Genomic DNA, 19,416 nt, shown 5'->3' on the forward strand with positions numbered 1-19,416 from the left:
AGGTCCTCAGAGCAGAAGTCCACAGTCCAGGCGTCCGGAAGTGCCTGGGCCACAGGCTTCCGGTGAGGGTCGGGAAGGATGGCGGTGGCCACCATGTTCCCGGGTCTGGCACGGGTGAGGAGAGTGGAGGTTTTAGGGTCCTGGGCAGGCCGTAGTGGGGACTGAGTCTCGTCTTCCAACGCAGTCATGGAGACTGCGAGGAGCGTCCAGCTGCCTGATAGCCCAGGGCAAGGGCAGACCCAAGGAGAGATCCGTCTTGAAACATGGGAGATTCAGGTCACATCCACTCTTTTCTGAGCCCACTGTGTGCCTGACTCGTGCGACATCCAATTCAGATTTCACCTGTTCCCCAGGTGGAGCTGGCTGCATCGCCTCTGTGCGCCGCTTCTCTCTGTCCTTGAGTCTGTTCTTAATGTGTCTAATACATGTTAGGATTTCACATCGTAGATTTTTTTTTCTTTTTTAATGCAGGCATTTCAGACTGTAAACTTCTACTTTTTTATTGCACCTCATAAGTTTTTGTATGTTGTGTTTTCGCTTGTCTCAGGATGTTTTGGAATTCCCCTTTTGATTCCTTCTTTGACCCGTTAGAACTATTGGTTTATTCATGACCTAGAGTGTGTTCATTTTCACATGTTTGTGAATTTTCCAGTTTTCCTTCTGCTGTGGATCTCTAGTTTTAGTTCATTGTGGTCAGAAAAGATACTTTGTGTGATGTTAACCTTTTTTAATTTGGTAAGACTTGTTTTGCAACCTAAGGTGATCTGTCTTGGAGAATATTCCCAGGGTGCTTGCAAAGAATGTGTTCTGCTGGAATGTTCTGGATGTGTCCGTTTTGGTCCACTTGATCTATAGTGTTGTTAAGGTCTTCTGTTTACTTATTGATCTTCTGTCCAGATGTTCTGTCCATTGATAGATATCCATTGATATCTATCCAATGATAGATATCCATTGAATGTGGAGTACTGAAATCTACTTTTATTGTTTTGCTGTTTCTTTCTTTCTTCAGTTCTGTCAATGTTTGCTTCGCGTGTTTGGGTGCTCTGATGTTGGCTGCATGTATGTTTATGATTGTTACGTATTCCTGGTGCATTGATCCTTTTATCATTCTATAATAATGTTCCTTATCTCTTGTGACAGCTTTTGACCCAAAGCCTATTTTGGCTGACATAAGTAGTGCCATCTTTGCTCTTTGATACCATTTGCACGGGTTATCTTTTTTTTCATCCTTTCGCTTTTCAGCCTGTGTAGTCTTACATCTAAAAGGAGTCTTTTGTAACAGCTTATAGTTGGATCCTGTTTTGTTTTGTGTTTTTAATTTTTTTTAATGTTTATTTATGTTTGACAGAGACAGAGCATGAGTGGGGGAGGGGCAGAGAGCGAGGGAGACATAGAATCCAAAGCAGGCTCCAGGCCCCGAGCTGTCAGCACAGAGCCTGATGTGGGGCTCGAACTCAAGAACCATGGGATCGTGACCTGAGCCAAAGTCGGACACTTGACCGACTGAGCCACCCAGGCGCCCCTGGATCCTGTTTTTTAATCCATCTAGCCACTCTGGTGTTTTGTTTGGAGAGTTTAGTTCATTTATGTGTAATTACTGATCGAGAAGAACTTACTATTGCCATTTTGTTTTCTATCCATCTTGTAGCTTTTGTGTCCCTTTTTTCCTCTCTTGTTATTATCCTTTGTGTTTCATTGTTTTGTTTTGTTTGTAGAGACCGGCTTTAATCCTTTTCTCATTTTCTGTATGTATCTTCTATGGGTATTTTCTTTTTGGTTACCATTGGGCTTACATAAAGCATAATCTATTTTAAGATGATAGCAATTTAACTCTACTGTCATTGCAAAAAAACTACTCTTTTACTCCTCCCGCTTTATGTTTTTGATGTCGCGACTGCATATTTTTATATTGCGTACCTATTAGTATATTTTGTTATTTTTTGATGTTTTTCTCTTTTAACTTCTCTACTAGCATTAAAAGTGATTTACCTATCACTTACAATATTACAGTATTCTGTATTTGTCATATATTTATCTTTACCAGTGATCTTTATGCTTTCATATGCTTTTGTATTGTTTTCTATTGTCCTTTGGGTCCTTTGGGCTTCTTGAATTTGGATGTCCAAACTTCCCCAAATTTGGCAAGTTTCTGGCTCTTTCTTTCTTTCTTTCTTTCTTTCTTTCTTTCTTTCTTTCTTTCTTTCTTTCTTTTTAATGTTTTATTTATTTTTAAGACAGAGAGAGACAGAGCATGAGTGGGGATGGGGCAGAGAGAGAGGGAGACACAGAATCTGAAGCAGGCTCCAGGCTCTGAGCTGTCGGCACAGAGCCTGACGTGGGGCTCGAACTCATGAACCGTGAGATCGTGACCTGAACTGAAGTCGGACGCTCAACTGACTGAGCCACCCAGGCGCCCCTCTGGTCATCTCTTTGTATTAATTTCTTTTTTTTTTGGTAAGCTGTACGCCCGATGTGGGGCTCAAACTCACAATCCCAAGATCAATAGTCACCTGCTCCCACCGACCGAGCCAGCCAGCCACCCCTGGCCATTTCTTTAAATAAGCTTTCTGTCTCTTTTCTCCTTCTGGGACCCCCATAATATTTGTGTTGGCTTGCTTGATGATGTCCCATAAGTCCCTTAGGCATATTTCACTCTTTTTCATTCTTTTTTTTTTTTTCTTTCTCTGATTGGGAAATTTCAAATCACCTGCCTTTAAGTTTACTGATTCTTTCTTCTGCTTGATCAAGTCTGCTAGTTAACCCCCATAATGAATTTGTTTTCATTTGGTTATTGTATTCTTTAGCTCCAAAATTTCTGTTTGGTTCTTTTTAATATTTGTCTCTGTTTAAATTGTCATTCCGTTCATTCACTGTCTTCCAGAGCAAACTGAACATCTTGATGACAGTTGTTTTGAATTCTTTGTCAGGTAATTCATACGCCTCTGTTTCTTAAGGGTTGGCTTCTAGAGATTTATTTTGTTTCTTTGATTGGGCCATGTTTTTTCCTGTTTCTTCGTGTCCCTTGCAAATTTATGTTGAATCCAGGCTTTCAAAGAAACAGTCTGCTCTCCCAGTCTTTTTTTTTTTTTTAATTTTTTTTTTTCAACGTTTATTTATTTTTGGGACAGAGAGAGACAGAGCATGAACGGGGGAGGGGCAGAGAGAGAGGGAGACACAGAATCGGAAACAGGCTCCAGGCTCTGAGCCGTCAGCACAGAGCCCGACGCGGGGCTCGAACTCACGGACCGCGAGATCGTGACCTGGCTGAAGTCGGACGCTTAACCGACTGCGCCACCCAGGCGCCCCTCTCCCAGTCTTTTTAGATTGGCTTTGTGCAAGGAGAGACCTTCAGCGGTCAGCCTGGCTAAAGATTCTGGGAGCCTCTCAAACATTTTTGTGTGGATATATCTTCTCTAGGCTGGTGCATATAAATTCTCTATTGGAAGGATTTGCTGACTTCTTATTTCAGGAGCTTCTTACCTGGTTTCTGGATTTCTCATAAAGGGAATCGGTCCATGTATTGTTGTAGAGTTGCTGTCTCTGTGGGAGGAGGGGAGTGGGGGCTTCCTGTTCCACCATCTTGCTGGCATCACTGCCTTCTCGTTGCATCTTGATAGGTTTTACCCTTCTCTAGATTGGGAGTCTTCTGGGGATTAGGAACCATGCCGTCACTGTATACTCAGACTCTAACACAGGCAAGTAACTAAAATATATACAACACCATAAGAACTTTAAGGGAATGCAAAGGAAGAAGATACTTCTGCTGGAGAATTTCTGGAAAGGTAGCAGTTAAGAACACATGTGCAGTTAGGGCCATGTTCTAGTCCTAACTGCAGTCACTATGTGGGTGACCTTGGTAATTATTTAACCTCTTCTAGCCTCAGCTTCCTAAGCTATAAAGTGGGAACAGTATCAACATAACTTCTTAAGGACTAAAGGAGATTGAATGAGCTTAGTACTTAGGAAGTGTTGAGGGAATAACAGTGACGGTAGTTATTATAAAGATGTTTGTGCTTTGTTTATTTCAGATGCTTGCTCTGCCAAGGCGCCACCTAGTGTCACCCTCGCTCAGCACGACATCATTCAGCCGTTTCTACAGAGGTGACAGCCCAACAGATTCCCAAAAAGACATGATTGAAATCCCTTTGCCTCCGTGGCAGGAGCGAACTGATGAGTCCATAGAAACCAAAAGAGCCCGGCTGCTCTATGAGAGCAGAAAGAGGGGAATGTTGGAAAACTGTATTCTGCTTAGGTAGGGAAATACGAGTCTCGGCATCGCTTGTCTTGTACTGGAGACCGCCTTTTCAGCTTCCTTCTCTCTCTTTCTCGTTTTTAGCCTCTTTGCTAAAGAATATCTGCACCACATGACAGAGAAACAGCTGAACCTGTATGATCGTCTGATTAATGAGCCCAGTAACGACTGGGATATTTACTACTGGGCCACAGGTACTGGGCATGATAAACAAGCAGCATGATATGAGAAATAGGATGGCTTGCGGTGATTTGCGTCTGGAATTGTAGCCTAGGCAATTTTTTTGCCGTTCATTCACGTAATGGACACTCAACCCAAACACTCTTCACATTCTTCAGAGTGAAGAAACGGTTTTGCAAAACAAGTGCAAAATGGTTTTGTTACTTAGAGTTCGCTGAGGCTCTGCCTGTCCCATCCATGTTCCAGCCAGGAGTTGACGTATAGAAGCACACACCCGATTCTTTATGGATCCTTCTTGGGAAATTCCGCACTGCGCTTCTGCTTACTTTCCATTAGCCACAGTTTAGTCACATGACTACACCTCATCATAATGAGAAAATACTATAGTCTATGTGTCTAGGTAACTTGGGGGTTCCTTTATTATCAAGGAAAAATGAGAGAACGGGTATTAGGGGACATCGCGTCGTTTCTGTCACACTCTGGGTCTTCGGTTATGTTTCCACTCAATATCTGAGTCGTAAAATAGACACCATTCTGTAGGTTCCATGTGTAGGGTGTGATGGTACAGAGTCTAGAGGTTTATATAGCCATTAGAAAACCCACAAGGTGTAAACTCTTTACGCTCTGGGCTTTTAGTATTGTTGAGTAAAGTTGTATTGTGTGGGCCTACCACAGTTTGTCTATCCATTGACCAGTAGAGAGATATCATGGTATTTCCAGTTTTAGGTGATTATGAATAAAGCCACTATAAACGCATATAGCTTTTTGTGGAAGTAGGTTTTAGTTTTTCTTGGGTAGATACCCAGGAGAAGGGTTAATGAGTCCTGTTGTAAGTGTATGTTTATGGCAAACTTTTTCTATAATGGGACAGGTAGTAAGTATTTTAGGCTTTGCCGACCATATAGTCCCTGGCGTGATATTCACCTCCTGCCCTTAGAGCATGCAAACTGTCACGGACGATAGGTAAACAATTGAGTGTGACTGTGATATAATAAAATTATTGACAGGCACTGAACCTTGGATTTCATATAATTTTCACGTGTCATGAAATAACTTTTTTCCTCAACCATTTAAAAGTCATCCTTAGCTCACAGGCCATAGTTTGCCGAGTCCTGTGCAAGTGAAAGGGGCCAGGATCAAAGACTGGCCATACAAACTGTATGATTCCATTTGTATGATATTCTGGGAAAGGCAAAAGTGTAGGGGCATAAAACAGACCAGTGATTGCCCGGGACTGGGTGTGAAGTTCCACATCCTTACCAGCACTTGCTATTATCCGGGTTTTGTTCTTGTTTTTAGCCACTCTAAGTAAGGAGTATGCAGTAGTATTTCACTGTAGTGAATTGGCATGGCTCTGATAATTAAGGATATTGAGGCTCTTTTTTCAGTGTTTATTTGCCATTCCTATATCTTTGCTGATATGTCTCTTCAAATCTTACCCCACCTTTGTTTTTTTTCTTAATTGGGTTTGTTTTCTAATTGAGTTTTGAGTGTTCTGTATGTTGGATTCAAGTCCTTTATCAGATGATGTGTCTTACAGATTTCTTTTTACTTGTCCATGGCTTATTTTTTCATTTTCTTAACATTATTTTTCAAAGAGCAGGTTTTTTTTTTTTTTTAATGTTTATTTATGTTTGATAAAGAGAGAGAGAGAGAGACAGTGTGAGTGGGGGAAGGACAGAGAGAGAGAGTCACAGAATCTGAAGCAGGCTCCAGGCTCTGAGCTGTCAGCACAGAGACCAACTTGGGGCTCAAACTCGTGACCCGTGAGATCACGACCCAAGCTGAAGTTGGAGGCTTAACCCACTGAGCCAACCAGGAGCCCCGCAAAGAGCAGTTTTTAATTTTGGTGATGTACCATGTTTTATTGGGTGATTTAGTGGATTGTGCATTTGATACTGTATCTCAGAACTCTGCCTGATTAAAAGTCACGAAGATTTTTGCCGTTTTCTTCTAGAAATTGTATAGGTTTAGAATCACCTGTTCAGTTTCTCTAAAAAAACAAAAAAATCCTACTTGGATTTTGATTGGAGTTGTGTTAAATCAACAGATCAATTTGGAAAATTTTTTTTTAGCAATTTAGAATTGTCTGATCTATGAACATGCTGTATTTCCATTTATTTAGGCCTTTGATTTCTTTAGTCAGCAAGTTCTCTATCGTTGCATAACAGAGTACCCCAAAACTTACTGACTTAAAACAAACCCACCTTTATTATCTCATCGTTGCTGTGGGTCTGGAATCCAGGCATGGCTTAGCTGGGTCCTGTGCATTATTCTGTCACGAGGTTACAGTCAAGGTGTCAGCCTGGGTTCGGGAGTCTCATATGCAGGCTCAGCTAGGGAAGGAGCTGCTTCAAGTTCTCTCTGCTGTTGGCAGAATGAAGTGCCTCACAGGTTCCCCACCTGCAGGCCTGAGTTCCTTGCTGGCTGTTGCCTGGAGGCTGCCTTCTGTTCGTTGTCACCAGCGCCTCTCCCACTTGGCAGCTTGCTTCTTTGGAGCCTGCCAGCTGAGAAGGCGACAAGAGGAGTCCGCTAGTATGACGGAAGTCTCAGTGTTTTGTAACATAATCCCAGAAATGACATTCTGTTATCCTCACCACGTTCTGTTGGTTAGAATTAAAGAGTTCGGTCCAGCGCAGGGTGGGGATGGGGATCACACAAGGGCTTGATACCAAGAGGGGGACCTCAGTGGGGGCCATCCTAGAAGTCTGACGGCTACAATCCGTGTGGTGGAGTTTTCAGCGTTATTTTGGACATCTTTTGCTGGATTTATACCTAGGTAGTTCATGTATTTTGGCGCTGTTATAAATGGTACTTTAAGAAAAGCTTCCAATCTCCCATTGTTGGTGGAATGTCAGAGTATAATTGATTTTTGTATCCTGTGACCTTGCTAAGCTCACTCAGTTCTAGAAGCTATTTTGTAGATTCTTCGGGATTTTCCATGCAGACAGTTGTGTCATTTGTGAAGAGAGATGTTTTTTTTTCTTCTTTTCCAGTCTGTATTGTACCCCCTTTATATCTTTAATTTGCTTTATTGAACTATCTGGGATGTCTCGTATGCTGAATAGCAGCAGTGAGAGCAGGCATCCTTGCTTTGTTCCCACTGTTGGGGGGAAGTATTCAGTCTTTCACCGTTAAATATAACGTTAGCTGGGCGCCTGGGTGGCTCAGTCGGTGAAGTGTCCGACTTCGGCTCAGGTCGTGATCTCATTGCTCGTGAGTTTGAGCCCCGCATCAGGCTCTCTGCTGTTAGCACAGAGCCCGCTTCACATCCTCTGTCCTCCTCTTTCTCTGCCCTCCCCCCGCTTGTGTGTGCATGCGTGTGTGCGTGCTCTCAAAAATGAACATTTAAAAAAATAAATAAATAAGTTAGCTGTAGGTTAGTTGTAAATTCCTTTTATCAGATTATTTCCTTCTGGTTCTAGTATATTGAGTGTTTTTCCATAGATACTGAATTTTGTCAGGTGCTTTCTAGGCATTTCTGTAGAAATGATCCTTTTTTGGTCATATGATTTTTTTCCCTTTAGTTTATTGATATGATGAATTTTTGACTGATTGGTTTTCAAATATTGAACCAACCTTGCATTACCGTGCTAAACCCCACCTGGGCTTGATAGGTATTTGATTTGCTAATATTTTGAAGATCTTTGTATCTGTCTTCATGAGGGTTTTGGCGGGTAGTTATCTTGTAACGTCATCTGGTTTTGATGGGGGTCGTGCTGTCTTCATAAAATGAGTTGTGAAGTGGTCTCCTTTGTCGTTTCCTGGAAAAGTATATAGAATTGGTATTATTTCTTCCTTAAATGTTTGGTAGAATGTGCTAGGGAAGCCATCTGGATCTGAGCTTTTCCCCGTTGGAAGTTTTTAACTGTGAAGTCTGATGTTTTATTTTTTACTAGCTGTGAAACAATTCCTGTTACCTGTTTCTTCTTGGACAAGATTTGTTAGTTTGTGTGTCTTTAATAAGTGCCCATTATCATAAGCTGTTAAATCTAAGTTGTGGTTGTATTCCCTTTCTCTTTGAATGTCTGAAGAGCCGTAGTGAGGTCCCTCCTTTATTTTTGATGATTTATGGGTTTTTCTTTTTTTCTTGATCAGTCTGGCTAAAAGTTTATCAATTTTATTTATTTTTTCAGAGAACCAGCGTTTGATTTCATTGATTTTTCTCTATTTTTCTTTTTCTAATTCCATTGATTGCTGCTCATTATTTCCTTTTTTCTGCTTGTGTTTGGCTTAATTTGCTCTTATTTTTTTAGTTTTTTAAGGGGGAGGTTGAGCTCAATGATTTGAGACCACCTTTTCTACTATACACATTTAATGCTGTGAATTTCCCTCTAAGCACTGCTTTAGCTGCATGTTGCCACTTTGGATATGTTAATGTTTTCATTTGCATTCAGTTCAGATTATTTTCTAATTTCCTTTCTGACTTCCTCTTTGATCTGTGAGTTATTTAGAAGTTTCCAGATATTTCTCTGTTATTGATTCCATTGTGACCACAGAACGTATGTTGTATAGTTTGGGTTAAGTTTCTTGAAATTTGTTTTATGGCCTGAACTGTGGTCATGATACTTGATAAATGTTTCACGTGCACTTATTTGAACACAACAGGTCTTTTGCACCTGCGGGTGAAGTGTGCTGTAAATGTCAACTAGGTCAGCTTGGTTGATACTATTCTTCATGTCCTCCTATTCTGACTGGTTTTCTCTGTACATATCCTGTCAGCTAATCAGAGAAGAGTGTCAGAATCTCCAGTTGTCATTGTGGATTTGTCTGTTACTCCTTTCAATTCTCTCAGTTTTTCCTTCATGTATCTTGTAGCTCTGTGGTGTGTGAAAACATATTTAGGATTATTGTATTGATGAATTGATTCTTTTACCATTATATAATGGCTCTTTCTGTCTTTTTTTTTTTTTTAAGTTTATTCATTTTCAAGAGAGAGCACGAAAAAAACCACACGTGCTTATGTTAGAACCACCTAGATAATTTTCCTGTCCTGAGGTTAGCCGTGCCGTGTATACAGCCTGATCACGATAGTGAAGACCATTGTGCCCACAATCCTGAAGATCATGCAGGCCCTGTACACCAGGGGAGTGGGAAATACTGAGGGCCAACTTAGAAATCTGCCTCCCACACCATTCTTTTCCTTTGAACCTGTATTTGTCTTTATATGTATTTTTTAAATTAATTTATTTAAGTAGTCTCTACACCCAGAGTGGGGCTCAGACTCACAAACCTGAGATCCAAGAGTCGCATGCTCTGCCAACCGAGTCAGCCGGGTGGCCCATATCTTTGTCTTTATGTTTAGTTTGAGCTTCTTATCGATAGCATACATAGTCTCTTTTTCATTCAATCTTACGGTCTCTCTCTTTCCACTGGTGTGTTACATATCATTAAGGAGCAATGTGGTTGAACTAAAATCTCCCATCTTTGTTTCCTGTTTTTTCCATCTGTTCTTTTTCCTTTCCCCCTCTATTTCCATGTTTGTTTGGTTTTTAGCATTTTAAATTTCATACGACCTCTGTTGTTGGTTTATTATTTATACCTCTCGTTATATTTTTTCTAGTGATTGCCGTAGGGTTTACAACCTACATCCTTAATCACAGTGTCTCCTCAAGTGATCTTATACTGAATTGTGTATGATGTAAGAACTTCACAGTAATATACTCCCAAATCCTCCCTCCCATCTTTTGTGACGCTCTTGACATACTTTTTACCTCTACTTACGCTGTAAGTCTACACTACATTTCTCCTGCTTCACTTTAGACAGTTATCTTTAGAGCAGTTTAAAATAAGGAAAAGAGTACATTATATTTTACATTTGTGTATAGATAATTATAACTCTTATATGTGTTGTGTATATGACAACAATATGTAACACAATGTGTCACATATATTTTATGTTTACCTTTGTGTTATCTCTGGAGATCTTCATTTCTTTGTATAGATCCATGTTTCTATCTGATATCATATTCCTTCTGCCTAAAGAACTTCCTTTAATATTTCTTGCAGTGCAGGTCTACTATTATGAATTTTCTCTGCTTTTGTCATTTTTAAGGGATACTTTCTTTCACTGGGTATAGAATTATAGGTTCACGGTATTTTCTTTCAGTACTTTGCAGGGGCACATTTCATTTGCCAGGCTGTTAGTGTGCAGGGTTGAGTCGGTCTGGTCAGGAGTTGAGCTGGGTTTGGGTTTGTTTTGATTACCTTCATCACAGCATTAACTTCAAATTCTGGGTACTGTTTTCTGGTTTGCATGGTTTCTGACAAGAGGTCTGCTGTGTCTTTCTTTATTCCTTTGTATGCAGTGTGTCATTTGTTTCTGAATGTTTTCAGCGTTTGATCTTTGGTTGTTAGCTGCTTGGACATGATGTGTCTTGATGTCTGTTTTTGGGATTTTTCTGCTTGGGTTCTCTGAGAATGTTGGATCCCATTACTCCATTTAATATTACCCCACAGCTTTTGGATTCTGTTTTGTGTCTTTAACTCTTTTTTTCTTTGTTTTCTTTTTTTTTTCTTTTTAAAATATTTATTTAAGTAATCCCTACACCGACATGGGGCTTGAACTCACACCACAGAGATCGAGTCGCTTGTTCTTCCCACTGAGCCAGCCAGGCACCCCAACTCTTTCCTTTTTATGTATCAGTTTGAGGAATTTTTATTGGGTAATATTGATTGATCTGTCTTCCAGTTCCCCAAATGTTGAATCTCTTGATGAGCCTGTTGAGGTCAATCTGCTTTTTTGCTACTGTATTTTTATTTTTATTTTTTTTTTTTTATTTTTTTATTTTTTAAAAAATTTTTTTTTTTTCAACGTTTTTTATTTACTTTTGGGACAGAGAGAGACAGAGCATGAACAGGGGAGGGGCAGAGAGAGAGAGAGGCACAGAATCGGAAACAGGCTCCAGGCTCTGAGCCATCAGCCCAGAGCCTGACGCGGGGCTTGAACTCACAGACCGCGAGATCGTGACCTGGCTGAAGTCGGACGCTTAACCGACTGCGCCACCCAGGCGCCCCTGTATTTTTATTTTTAACATTAACGTTTAACTTTTATAGTTTCTAACTCTCTGCTGAAGTTGCTTATCTCTTCCTACATTTTTGTCTACTTTTTCTACTAGAGCCTTTAACATATTAGTTACTTGAAATTCCCTAATAGTTCTAAAATCTGGGTCATCCATGAGTGTTTTTCTGTTGATTGCTTTGTCCCTTCACAGTGTGTTGTGTTTTTCCTCTTTTGTGTGCATGTGTATCATAATTTTCGATAGAATGTTGGACATTATGCGGAAAACACTAAAGACTAAAGTAGATAGTATTTATATATGCCTAGAAATGGGCACACTTCTACTAGGCTATTAGATGGGGATCAAATTAGTCTAGTTAGGAGTAAAGCTCCCTTAGATTCTGTTTTGGTTTTGGTTTTTTAAAATTTTTTTTTTTCAACGTTTATTTATTTTTGGGACAGAGAGAGACAGAGCATGAACGGGGGAGGGGCAGAGAGAGAGGGAGACACAGAATCGGAAACAGGCTCCAGGCTCCGAGCCATCAGCCCAGAGCCTGACGCGGGGCTCGAACTCACGGACTGCGAGATCGTGACCTGGCTGAAGTCGGACGCTTAACCGACTGCGCCACCCAGGCGCCCCGGTTTTGGTTTTTTAAATAGGCTCCATGTCAAGCGTGGAGCCCAGTGCAGGGCTTGAACTCACAACCCTGAGATCAAGACCTGAGCTGAGATCAAGAGTCTGACACTTAACCGACTGAACCATGCAGGTACCCCTAAATTCTGTTACTACTTTGGTTCCCTTCACTGCACCACAAGCCTCTGTTGCTACCATGTCCTTAGAGTAGGGGCTGAGTTTCCAGAGGCATATCTCAGTGTTCCCCTTCTATGCTCAGCATTGTGCCTTCCTTGTATTTCTGTGCCTCAAAAGGGATCTCTTCATGCTCTGTCCTTCCCCAGCCGTAGATTCCTGTCACGCCCACTTGGTGCTTCCCTCCCTTGGGGCAAGGAAAGTTGGGAGGGCATTCTCTGTTATCCTGGTTCACATGCAGTCCCTGTGGCCCTGGGCTCCCAGGGGTGGACTTCTCTGGCTCTGCCTGTCCCACAGGAATAGAATTTTTTTCCTTTTCCCTTTTTACCCCTGTAGGAGACTGGATTTGGAGACCTAGTCTCAGTCTCTTAAGGCTTTTATTCTTGAGAGGAGAAGGGTTGGGCTGGGCTTTATGCTTTTTTTTTTTTTTGCACTGTTGGCCGCTCCCCTCCTCCTGGCCTGCCTCACTGAGGCAGGCATTCTCCAGTTTCCTGCTCTGAACCTAGTCTTTGTCAGGAGCGCATTCTGGAGGTCTGTTGACAACAGCCTGCAGGGTGTGAACTCCCCTGGTGTCTGTGGCCCACACTTGGCTCGGAGCAGTTTGTTCAAAATTGTAGCCAAACTCTTCTTACCTGTTCATGGGGTATCCAATGTCTCTTCTTCCCACACCTGTCTCGGGCGAGCAGGTGCCCATGTGCAGTTTCTCCTTTGAGGGGCTTCTCTTCCCTTACATTTTATTCTACTTGGTTGGCCTGCGACCTCCGTTCTCTGACGACTTCACAGAAAGTCGTGCTCTTTGTATTTTATCTGGCTTTTGTTGTCAGGATGAGCGCAGTGTTCTCTTGAACTTTCACTGTCTTTGGGGGAAGCCTGAATCTCCTGGACTTTATTTTCATCGCCATAGAAAACAGATGCCAGGTCCATTGGACGCCGGGCTCTGTGCTGAGTGAGGGGGAATCGGGCATCGTTTTGAGGAATTCCCTCTCCCAGCATTGTGGTCTTGATAGGAGGGTCATTCTCCAGCACGATATTACCCAAGCTTTCCCAGCGGGAGGCTTTGCTTGTAAGTTGAACCTTAGGTGAGTGTCTCAAGTTGGAGAGAGAGGTTGGAGGTGAAGGTGCTTACTGGGATTCCCTCGTGTGCTCCCAAGATGACGCTCTTGTGTTTCTGCCTTCGATGCTGTTCCATTGTCTGTCCATTCAAGTCTGGTTCTCCGGGTTTATGTCCATTTTGCGTGCATAGCCTTGCAATGCATTCCTTTTTGCTTAAGTCAGTAGAGCTACTAGTTTGTCATGTACAACTGAGGATTTTTGCCTCGGGAAGTCCATAGGCTGGAAGGGGAAACACAACACCCAGAAAACCAGAGAATACCAAGTGCAGAGCAAAACGGTGCAGCTGAGCTGGGACGGTCCAGGGGTCGGCAAACTTGTCCCTAAAAGACCAGACGGTGAATACTTTTTGTCTTGTGGCCATACGGTCTCTGTTGCGGCTACTCAACCCTGCCGTGGTAGTGCCACAACAGCCACGGACAGTGTGTCAACAGATGGGAGCGGCTGTTCCGATAGGACTGGTTACAAATACGGGCTGCCGTAGTTTGCCGACTCCCGGTGGAGGCTGCCATGTATACTTAGAGGGAGGATGGAGACAGTGTATGTATCTACTGGTTCTTTGCCAAGGCTAGAGTTTCAGGTTTCAAGGTCCTTGTGCCTGAGTATTGACTGACATTCTTTCTGTCTATCCTTCTCTTGCAGAAGCAAAACCAGCCCCAGAAATCTTTGAAAACGAAGTCATGACGATGCTCAGAGACTTCGCTAAAAACAAAAACAAAGAGCAGAGACTGCGTGCCCCGGATCTTGAATACCTCTTTGAAAAGCCTTGTTGAGCTGTGCACCGCTGCCTGCCACGGGGGCTCAGTCCACAGGCCCTAACATGATAGGCAGTGGCCTTGACTTCCTGCCTCTCCTTAGACAGCCCACCCAGACCATTCGGCTTGCCTCCAATGATGGACCCATCTCTCAGGCCGTGTAAATGTTCAGTTTGACTCATTCTGGCAATTTTGTGCAGTTTTTACGCCTCAGAAGTGGTTGTCAGGGTTGCTGGCACTCAGGTCCGTTTCTGTGGCTGCTGTCTCCGGAGGCAGGCCTCTGCCACAGGAGGGCACTGTAGGTTAGCGATGGGCCTGGCTCACTGCTTCAGCCACGAGGGGTGTGTGCTCAGTGGGAAGAGGCAGCCAGCGGCCAGTCCCTGAGCAGCCCAGGGCCTTATTCAAGTGAAATTCCCCCTTCCCGCCCCCAGTGTGGTCCTTTCTACCAAAGGAAGTGGATCCAAGCCCCCTGAGCTGAATCGTTCAAAGGCACCGCAGGCAGAATGAGGGCAGCAAGCAGGAATGTGTGGGCCGAAAGGTAATTAAACCGAAACGTAATTAAATATTAAAGAATATTTCACAAAGGAAAATCACAATGCCCCAGCCCTCGCACCATGGTTTTAATGTTGTCTATTCTCACATCATCCGTAGTCCTTTGTCTCTAGAGCGTTACAGAGTCCCAACCACAGGTTTTATTTCCATGTAGCACGGTGGCAAACTTTTTCTGCATTTCTACGGTCTTGCCAATTACTTTGGCAAGTAATTTGTCAATTTGTAGTTGACAAAGTAACAACACATGAGAAATAGCATCTTCGAGTGAATTAGTGGGAAGTGTTGAGCCCTGGAGCCCGGGAGACTCCTGTGTGGCCAGCAGTGGTGTCGCTGGAGGGGTTTTGCTCCCAGAACTGTAATCCAGTCAGAGCAGTAGTGACCCAGACTGCGCCGGGACCTTCTGAAGGTGTGGACCTCACGAAGGCAGGCCAGGATTGACGAGCACGCGGTGGGTGATCACAGGAGATGCCTGCAGAGAGGAAGTGTGGGCTTCCAGTTTTGGGGAGCCGTAGGGTTCCCATAGAGCCTCCTCATGGTCCCTCCTGCCCTTCAGTGCCTCCAGCTGAGGAGAGAAGAGAACCAGTCTTTACTTATAGGACTTCGTGAAAGCCTCACAGCCTCATAGCGCCCCTATGGAAAAGTGGTGTCATGCTAATTTTGTAGATGAGAAAGTGGGCTCAGAGTCATTTGTCCAAGGTCAAGTAGCTATTCATTCATAATTCACGGTCTCCTTTAGGGGCACCTAAAGTTAAGCATCCAGTTTCAGCTCAGGGAATGATCTCACGGTTCATGAGTTCAAGCCCCATGTCGGGCTCTTTGCTGACAGTGCAGAGCCTGCTTGGGATCCTGTCTGTCTGTCTCTCCCTCTCTCTCTGCCCCTCCCCCACTCACACTTTCTGTCTCAAAAATAAAAAAGCAAGAGAAAAAGCTTGTAAAGCCCTTATATGCCCCCCCCCCCCCCCAGCACACTAGTTCTCAGTAGATATTAGGTGTCAGTGCTTGGTCATGGGCCCCTGAGGCCTGAGAGTTCAAGCTGTCTCCTAACACAGATTGCCTGGCATGTCCGTGAGGTCACCGGAGCTCGTGCAGGGCTGTCTCCTGTGCAGGTGGTAGGAAAGCGCAACCTGTTAAAGACCCGCACGCTATCTTCCCAGCCAGTGAAGACAGAAACCCCCCTGGGGGTGAGAAGCACTCTCCCCAAAGCAAGGAGTAGGAGTGACCGTTGGGAGGCAGCAGCAGGGCCAATGAGAAGGCGTCCCCTGGCCATCCTTGGGCCTCCTGGTGAACCGTGGGGAGGGCGTTAGATGGAGGGTTTGTATAGAGATCAAAGTGGATGTAAGAAGCACACACGAACCGGGCAGTGACTGACTCGTCTGTTCTGGGCACTTGTGCAACCCACCCCACCAGCCTAGTGTGCAGCGTGAGCTCTTTTCCCCTGGGATCTGATCTCTCCTCACCCTGGTTGTGTCTCATTTAATGTAATGTTAAGCTCAGGCCGCCTCCACCTGGGAATGGCATGCTTCTAAAAGGGATTGTTTTCCTCCCAGGCTGCTGGCTTGTGTCATCTCTGAGAGCGAAGGATCTTGCTCACTTCAGCTGCCCAGTGTCAGACTCAGGGGTGCTATGTCAACAGTTTTTCCCTTTATTAGGCATTAACTGAAACTAGGCCGGCACAGTGCACTTTTTAAAAATTAATAAACGTCTAGCAAGGGCCTGCAGCCCCCCAAGGATCTGTGGTGAACAGGAGCTTGACCCATAGCTCTCAGTCTGACCCCTCAGTGCTCAGTGGCCTCATTGTGGGCCAGAGCCGGGCAGATGAGCGTCTGGCCCGTGAGTCCTGCCATTGCAGGCTGCCAGGTGACGCATCACGTTGGGTCATAAAGGCTTTTCTCTTCCATTCGTTCCTCTCTCCATCATCTTAAGCTTTCAGAAGGCACAAGCCAAACACCTTTGCCCCAGCTCTGTTGCCTTGGGGTACATCTGTTGGGGTCACTGTGGACGTGCCTCTCGCTGGCTTTGAGCTGCATCTGTAGATGATCTGGTCCGACTCGTAGCTCTAGCCAGGGTGGCACAGACAGGCACCTGCTTCATACTTTGAAACGTCCCCAGGGGAAGAGATTGCACCGGCAGAATTAAGAGTCCCGCCTGCCCATCTGCCGCCACTGCTATGGCGAGATGGAGAGGAAGGGTCCACGGGATGGAAGCTGGGCGAGCAGGTCTGGGAGACTTCTGAGCTGTCAGGTCCCCGTCGGCAGAGCCTAGTGTGTCTGACGGGGTGGCTCGCCATCCTGCAGCCGTCGGGGGGTGATGCCTATCAGCTTCCAAACAGCTTCCAGGTAAGCCACCTGTCGGCAGGCACTTCCGTTTGCTGGGGAGCCCTCTGGGAGGGAGGTCGCGTGCAGAATCTTCCCCAGTCGGTCGGGTAGAACGGCGCCGGTGGGACAGGTGGCCTGACGCGAGGGCTGCTCTTTCAGCTTCGAGAACCACATGTCTGTGAGCGGTCTGACATTTTTTAAGGTGGCTTATAGAAAAGTGGAAGCTTTCCGAGATAACAGGCTCGAAGCGGAAGAGCTGCAGCGAAGAAATGTACCACCTGGTAACCTGTAACCACAGAAGCGTCCGGGTCTTTTGCTGGGTCCCAGGTCTTGCCTGAATCCAGATACCCCTGCCAGAGCGGAGAACGTTCTCTCTAAAAAGGGCACTGTGAACACATCTTACGTAACTACACATCACAGCAGGTAGTTTTAAAGCACATGGTGACATTAAGGTGTGTGGGTTTTTTTTGCCAGTGGATTTTCGGGTTGGTGGGTATTGAATGGAATGTTCACATTTGGCGATGCCCTGGAACGCATGTTTAGGGCAAATAGAGCAGGGCAGATGTTTGGGAGTCAGACCTAAGTAAACATCCTGGATCCCATTGGCGAGCCAAGTGGGCACAGCATTTAACCTGTGTGTGTGTGTGTGTGTAAAACGGAAAGGAAAGGAACCTCCCCGCACGTGTGGGGGGAAGGACCAAAAGGGTCACGCACGTCAGGCGCTCAGCGCAGTACCCCGCGCGTTGGCGGCACTCAGTAGTCATGGCAACAGCGCCGTGTGCAGACGGCGGGCCCAGCGCTGCTAAGAGGACCACGTGGGCTCTATCACGGGATGCTCCCAATGGTAACGTGAGACGGGTACAGTTAGCATTCCCCTTCCACGGATGAGGAGAGTGAGGCGTGCTGAGACGAAGCTACGTGCAGGAGGTCACAGATGGGAAGGGGCGGAACAAGCATCTGAAGGCCGGCCTTGGTCACCATATGCTCCAGTGCCTCGAAACAGGAACGCCATCACCAGTACCCCTCTGCTACTGACTTCTCGTCCTGGGCCTCGTCTTGGTCCGTGGAGGACTGACTGCTGGGCACACTTGGCAGAGATCCTCCCTTGGTTCCCGGGCCCCGGCTCTTGCAGAAATGACGTCATGGCCTCAGCAGCTCCAGCCTCAACCACCCGAGCCTTGCAAGCATGACAGGCGCAGTCTCCAGAGGATGGTTTGGAGAGACCCTTCTTTTGGACTTTGGGGACGGCCAGAGAGCGAGGCTCCAACTCTGCCCTGGTTTCGAGGGTTTTGCCCTTACCTCAAGCAGCGGGGAAGAGGTCTGAAGCTTTCCGGAGCTTCCTGTCACTGTCTGTCCTCTTCCTCCAAGTTGGAGGCTGGCTCTGAGAGCAGGATGTGGCTGGTGGGGAAGGCCACGAGAATCCCGTTTTAGGGGCCGAGACGAGCTGCCCACCCACACTGGCTCCAGGGCTTTTGCTAGGAAGACAGTACTGGCTCCTAGTCAGGGGCTCGGACGCCAGGTCCCTGGTGAGCGGGACCCTCACCCTGTTCCCCTTGCCTCCCACCCCCCTCAGCAGGGGCCCGCAGAGGTGAGAAGTTCTTGTAGATGCTGAGCTAGATGATGTGTCTCCGGCTCAAATAGAAAGAAGCAGCTGGTTTGGTCCAAAAAGGAAGCGATGCCCAGAAATTAATTTGAAAGATACACTGTAATGGTCTTCAGCACGGTGTGCATTAGCAAAACGTTCGGTAAAGCTACTGCCTGCTCTAACTTTAGAGGAAGCCCGCGTGCTTTCCAAGCTGACGACCCACGGAAAAGAGGTTGCAGAGCCAAAAACTAGTCATCTCTGTTGGCCGCTTTTGTGTGCGTTTGGTGAGGATTTACAAGGAAGAGATGAGCTCAGGAAAGAATTACCTTGTGTTCAAGAAGTAAGGAACGGAAGTGGAATCCGGAGATCCAGGGCCTTCCAGGGCTGATACATCTTCTATACCCTAAGTAGAAAAAGATGAGATGTAAGAAAAATCGGGGGCAACAAAAGCCCAGTAAAACTTCTCCCTTGGATAAAGTGACTCAGGACAGGACCGGACGAGGCCATGCCTCCTGTTATTATTCTGAAGAGCTTCAAGATAGCCATTGAGGGGAGAAGGAATAGTAGGGAGAGTGAACCAGCAAAACAAGTTAGGTTCTAGAATTGTCTAGGAAAGGAGGAGCCAAGATAGCGGAACAGCATGGAAGTATTTTGTGTGTCTCACGTCCGTGAAATAGAATTGTCTAGGAAAAGACTTTGGGGAGTGTGGCTACTGGCACACAGAACTGACTAGAAGCAAATGGGGTGGAAGCCAGCTAAGTCTGTGAGGGATTGTATTGCCCTTGGAACCATGAGCCGGGGCTCCCCTCCTCTCAAAAAATAAAAGTCCTTGAGACGCCTCAGTGGCTCAGTCAGTTAA

At 45.2% G+C, this 19,416-nt stretch overlaps 1 protein-coding gene across 2 annotated transcripts; it reads left to right on the forward strand.

Annotated features, from left to right (window-relative positions):
- Nucleotides 1-8: 8 nt before the first annotated feature.
- On the forward strand, nucleotides 9-14,701 carry SDHAF2 (succinate dehydrogenase complex assembly factor 2). 2 transcript variants are annotated; one of them, XM_030330732.1, is made up of 4 exons: nucleotides 9-114; nucleotides 4,029-4,252; nucleotides 4,337-4,446; nucleotides 13,993-14,701. In XM_030330732.1, the coding sequence occupies exons 1-4, from the start codon at nucleotides 79-81 to the stop codon at nucleotides 14,121-14,123; spliced, it is 501 nt and encodes a 166-aa protein (XP_030186592.1). In that variant the 5' UTR covers nucleotides 9-78; the 3' UTR covers nucleotides 14,124-14,701. The 2 variants fall into 2 exon arrangements, with proteins under 2 accessions (XP_030186592.1, XP_030186593.1); XM_030330733.1 differs by lacking the exon at nucleotides 9-114 and adding an exon at nucleotides 3,614-3,695.
- The last annotated feature ends 4,715 nt before the right edge of the window (nucleotides 14,702-19,416 follow it).

Source organism: Lynx canadensis, chromosome D1 (genome assembly GCF_007474595.2).
Source record: "Lynx canadensis isolate LIC74 chromosome D1, mLynCan4.pri.v2, whole genome shotgun sequence".
Lineage (NCBI taxonomy): Eukaryota > Metazoa > Chordata > Mammalia > Carnivora > Felidae > Lynx > Lynx canadensis.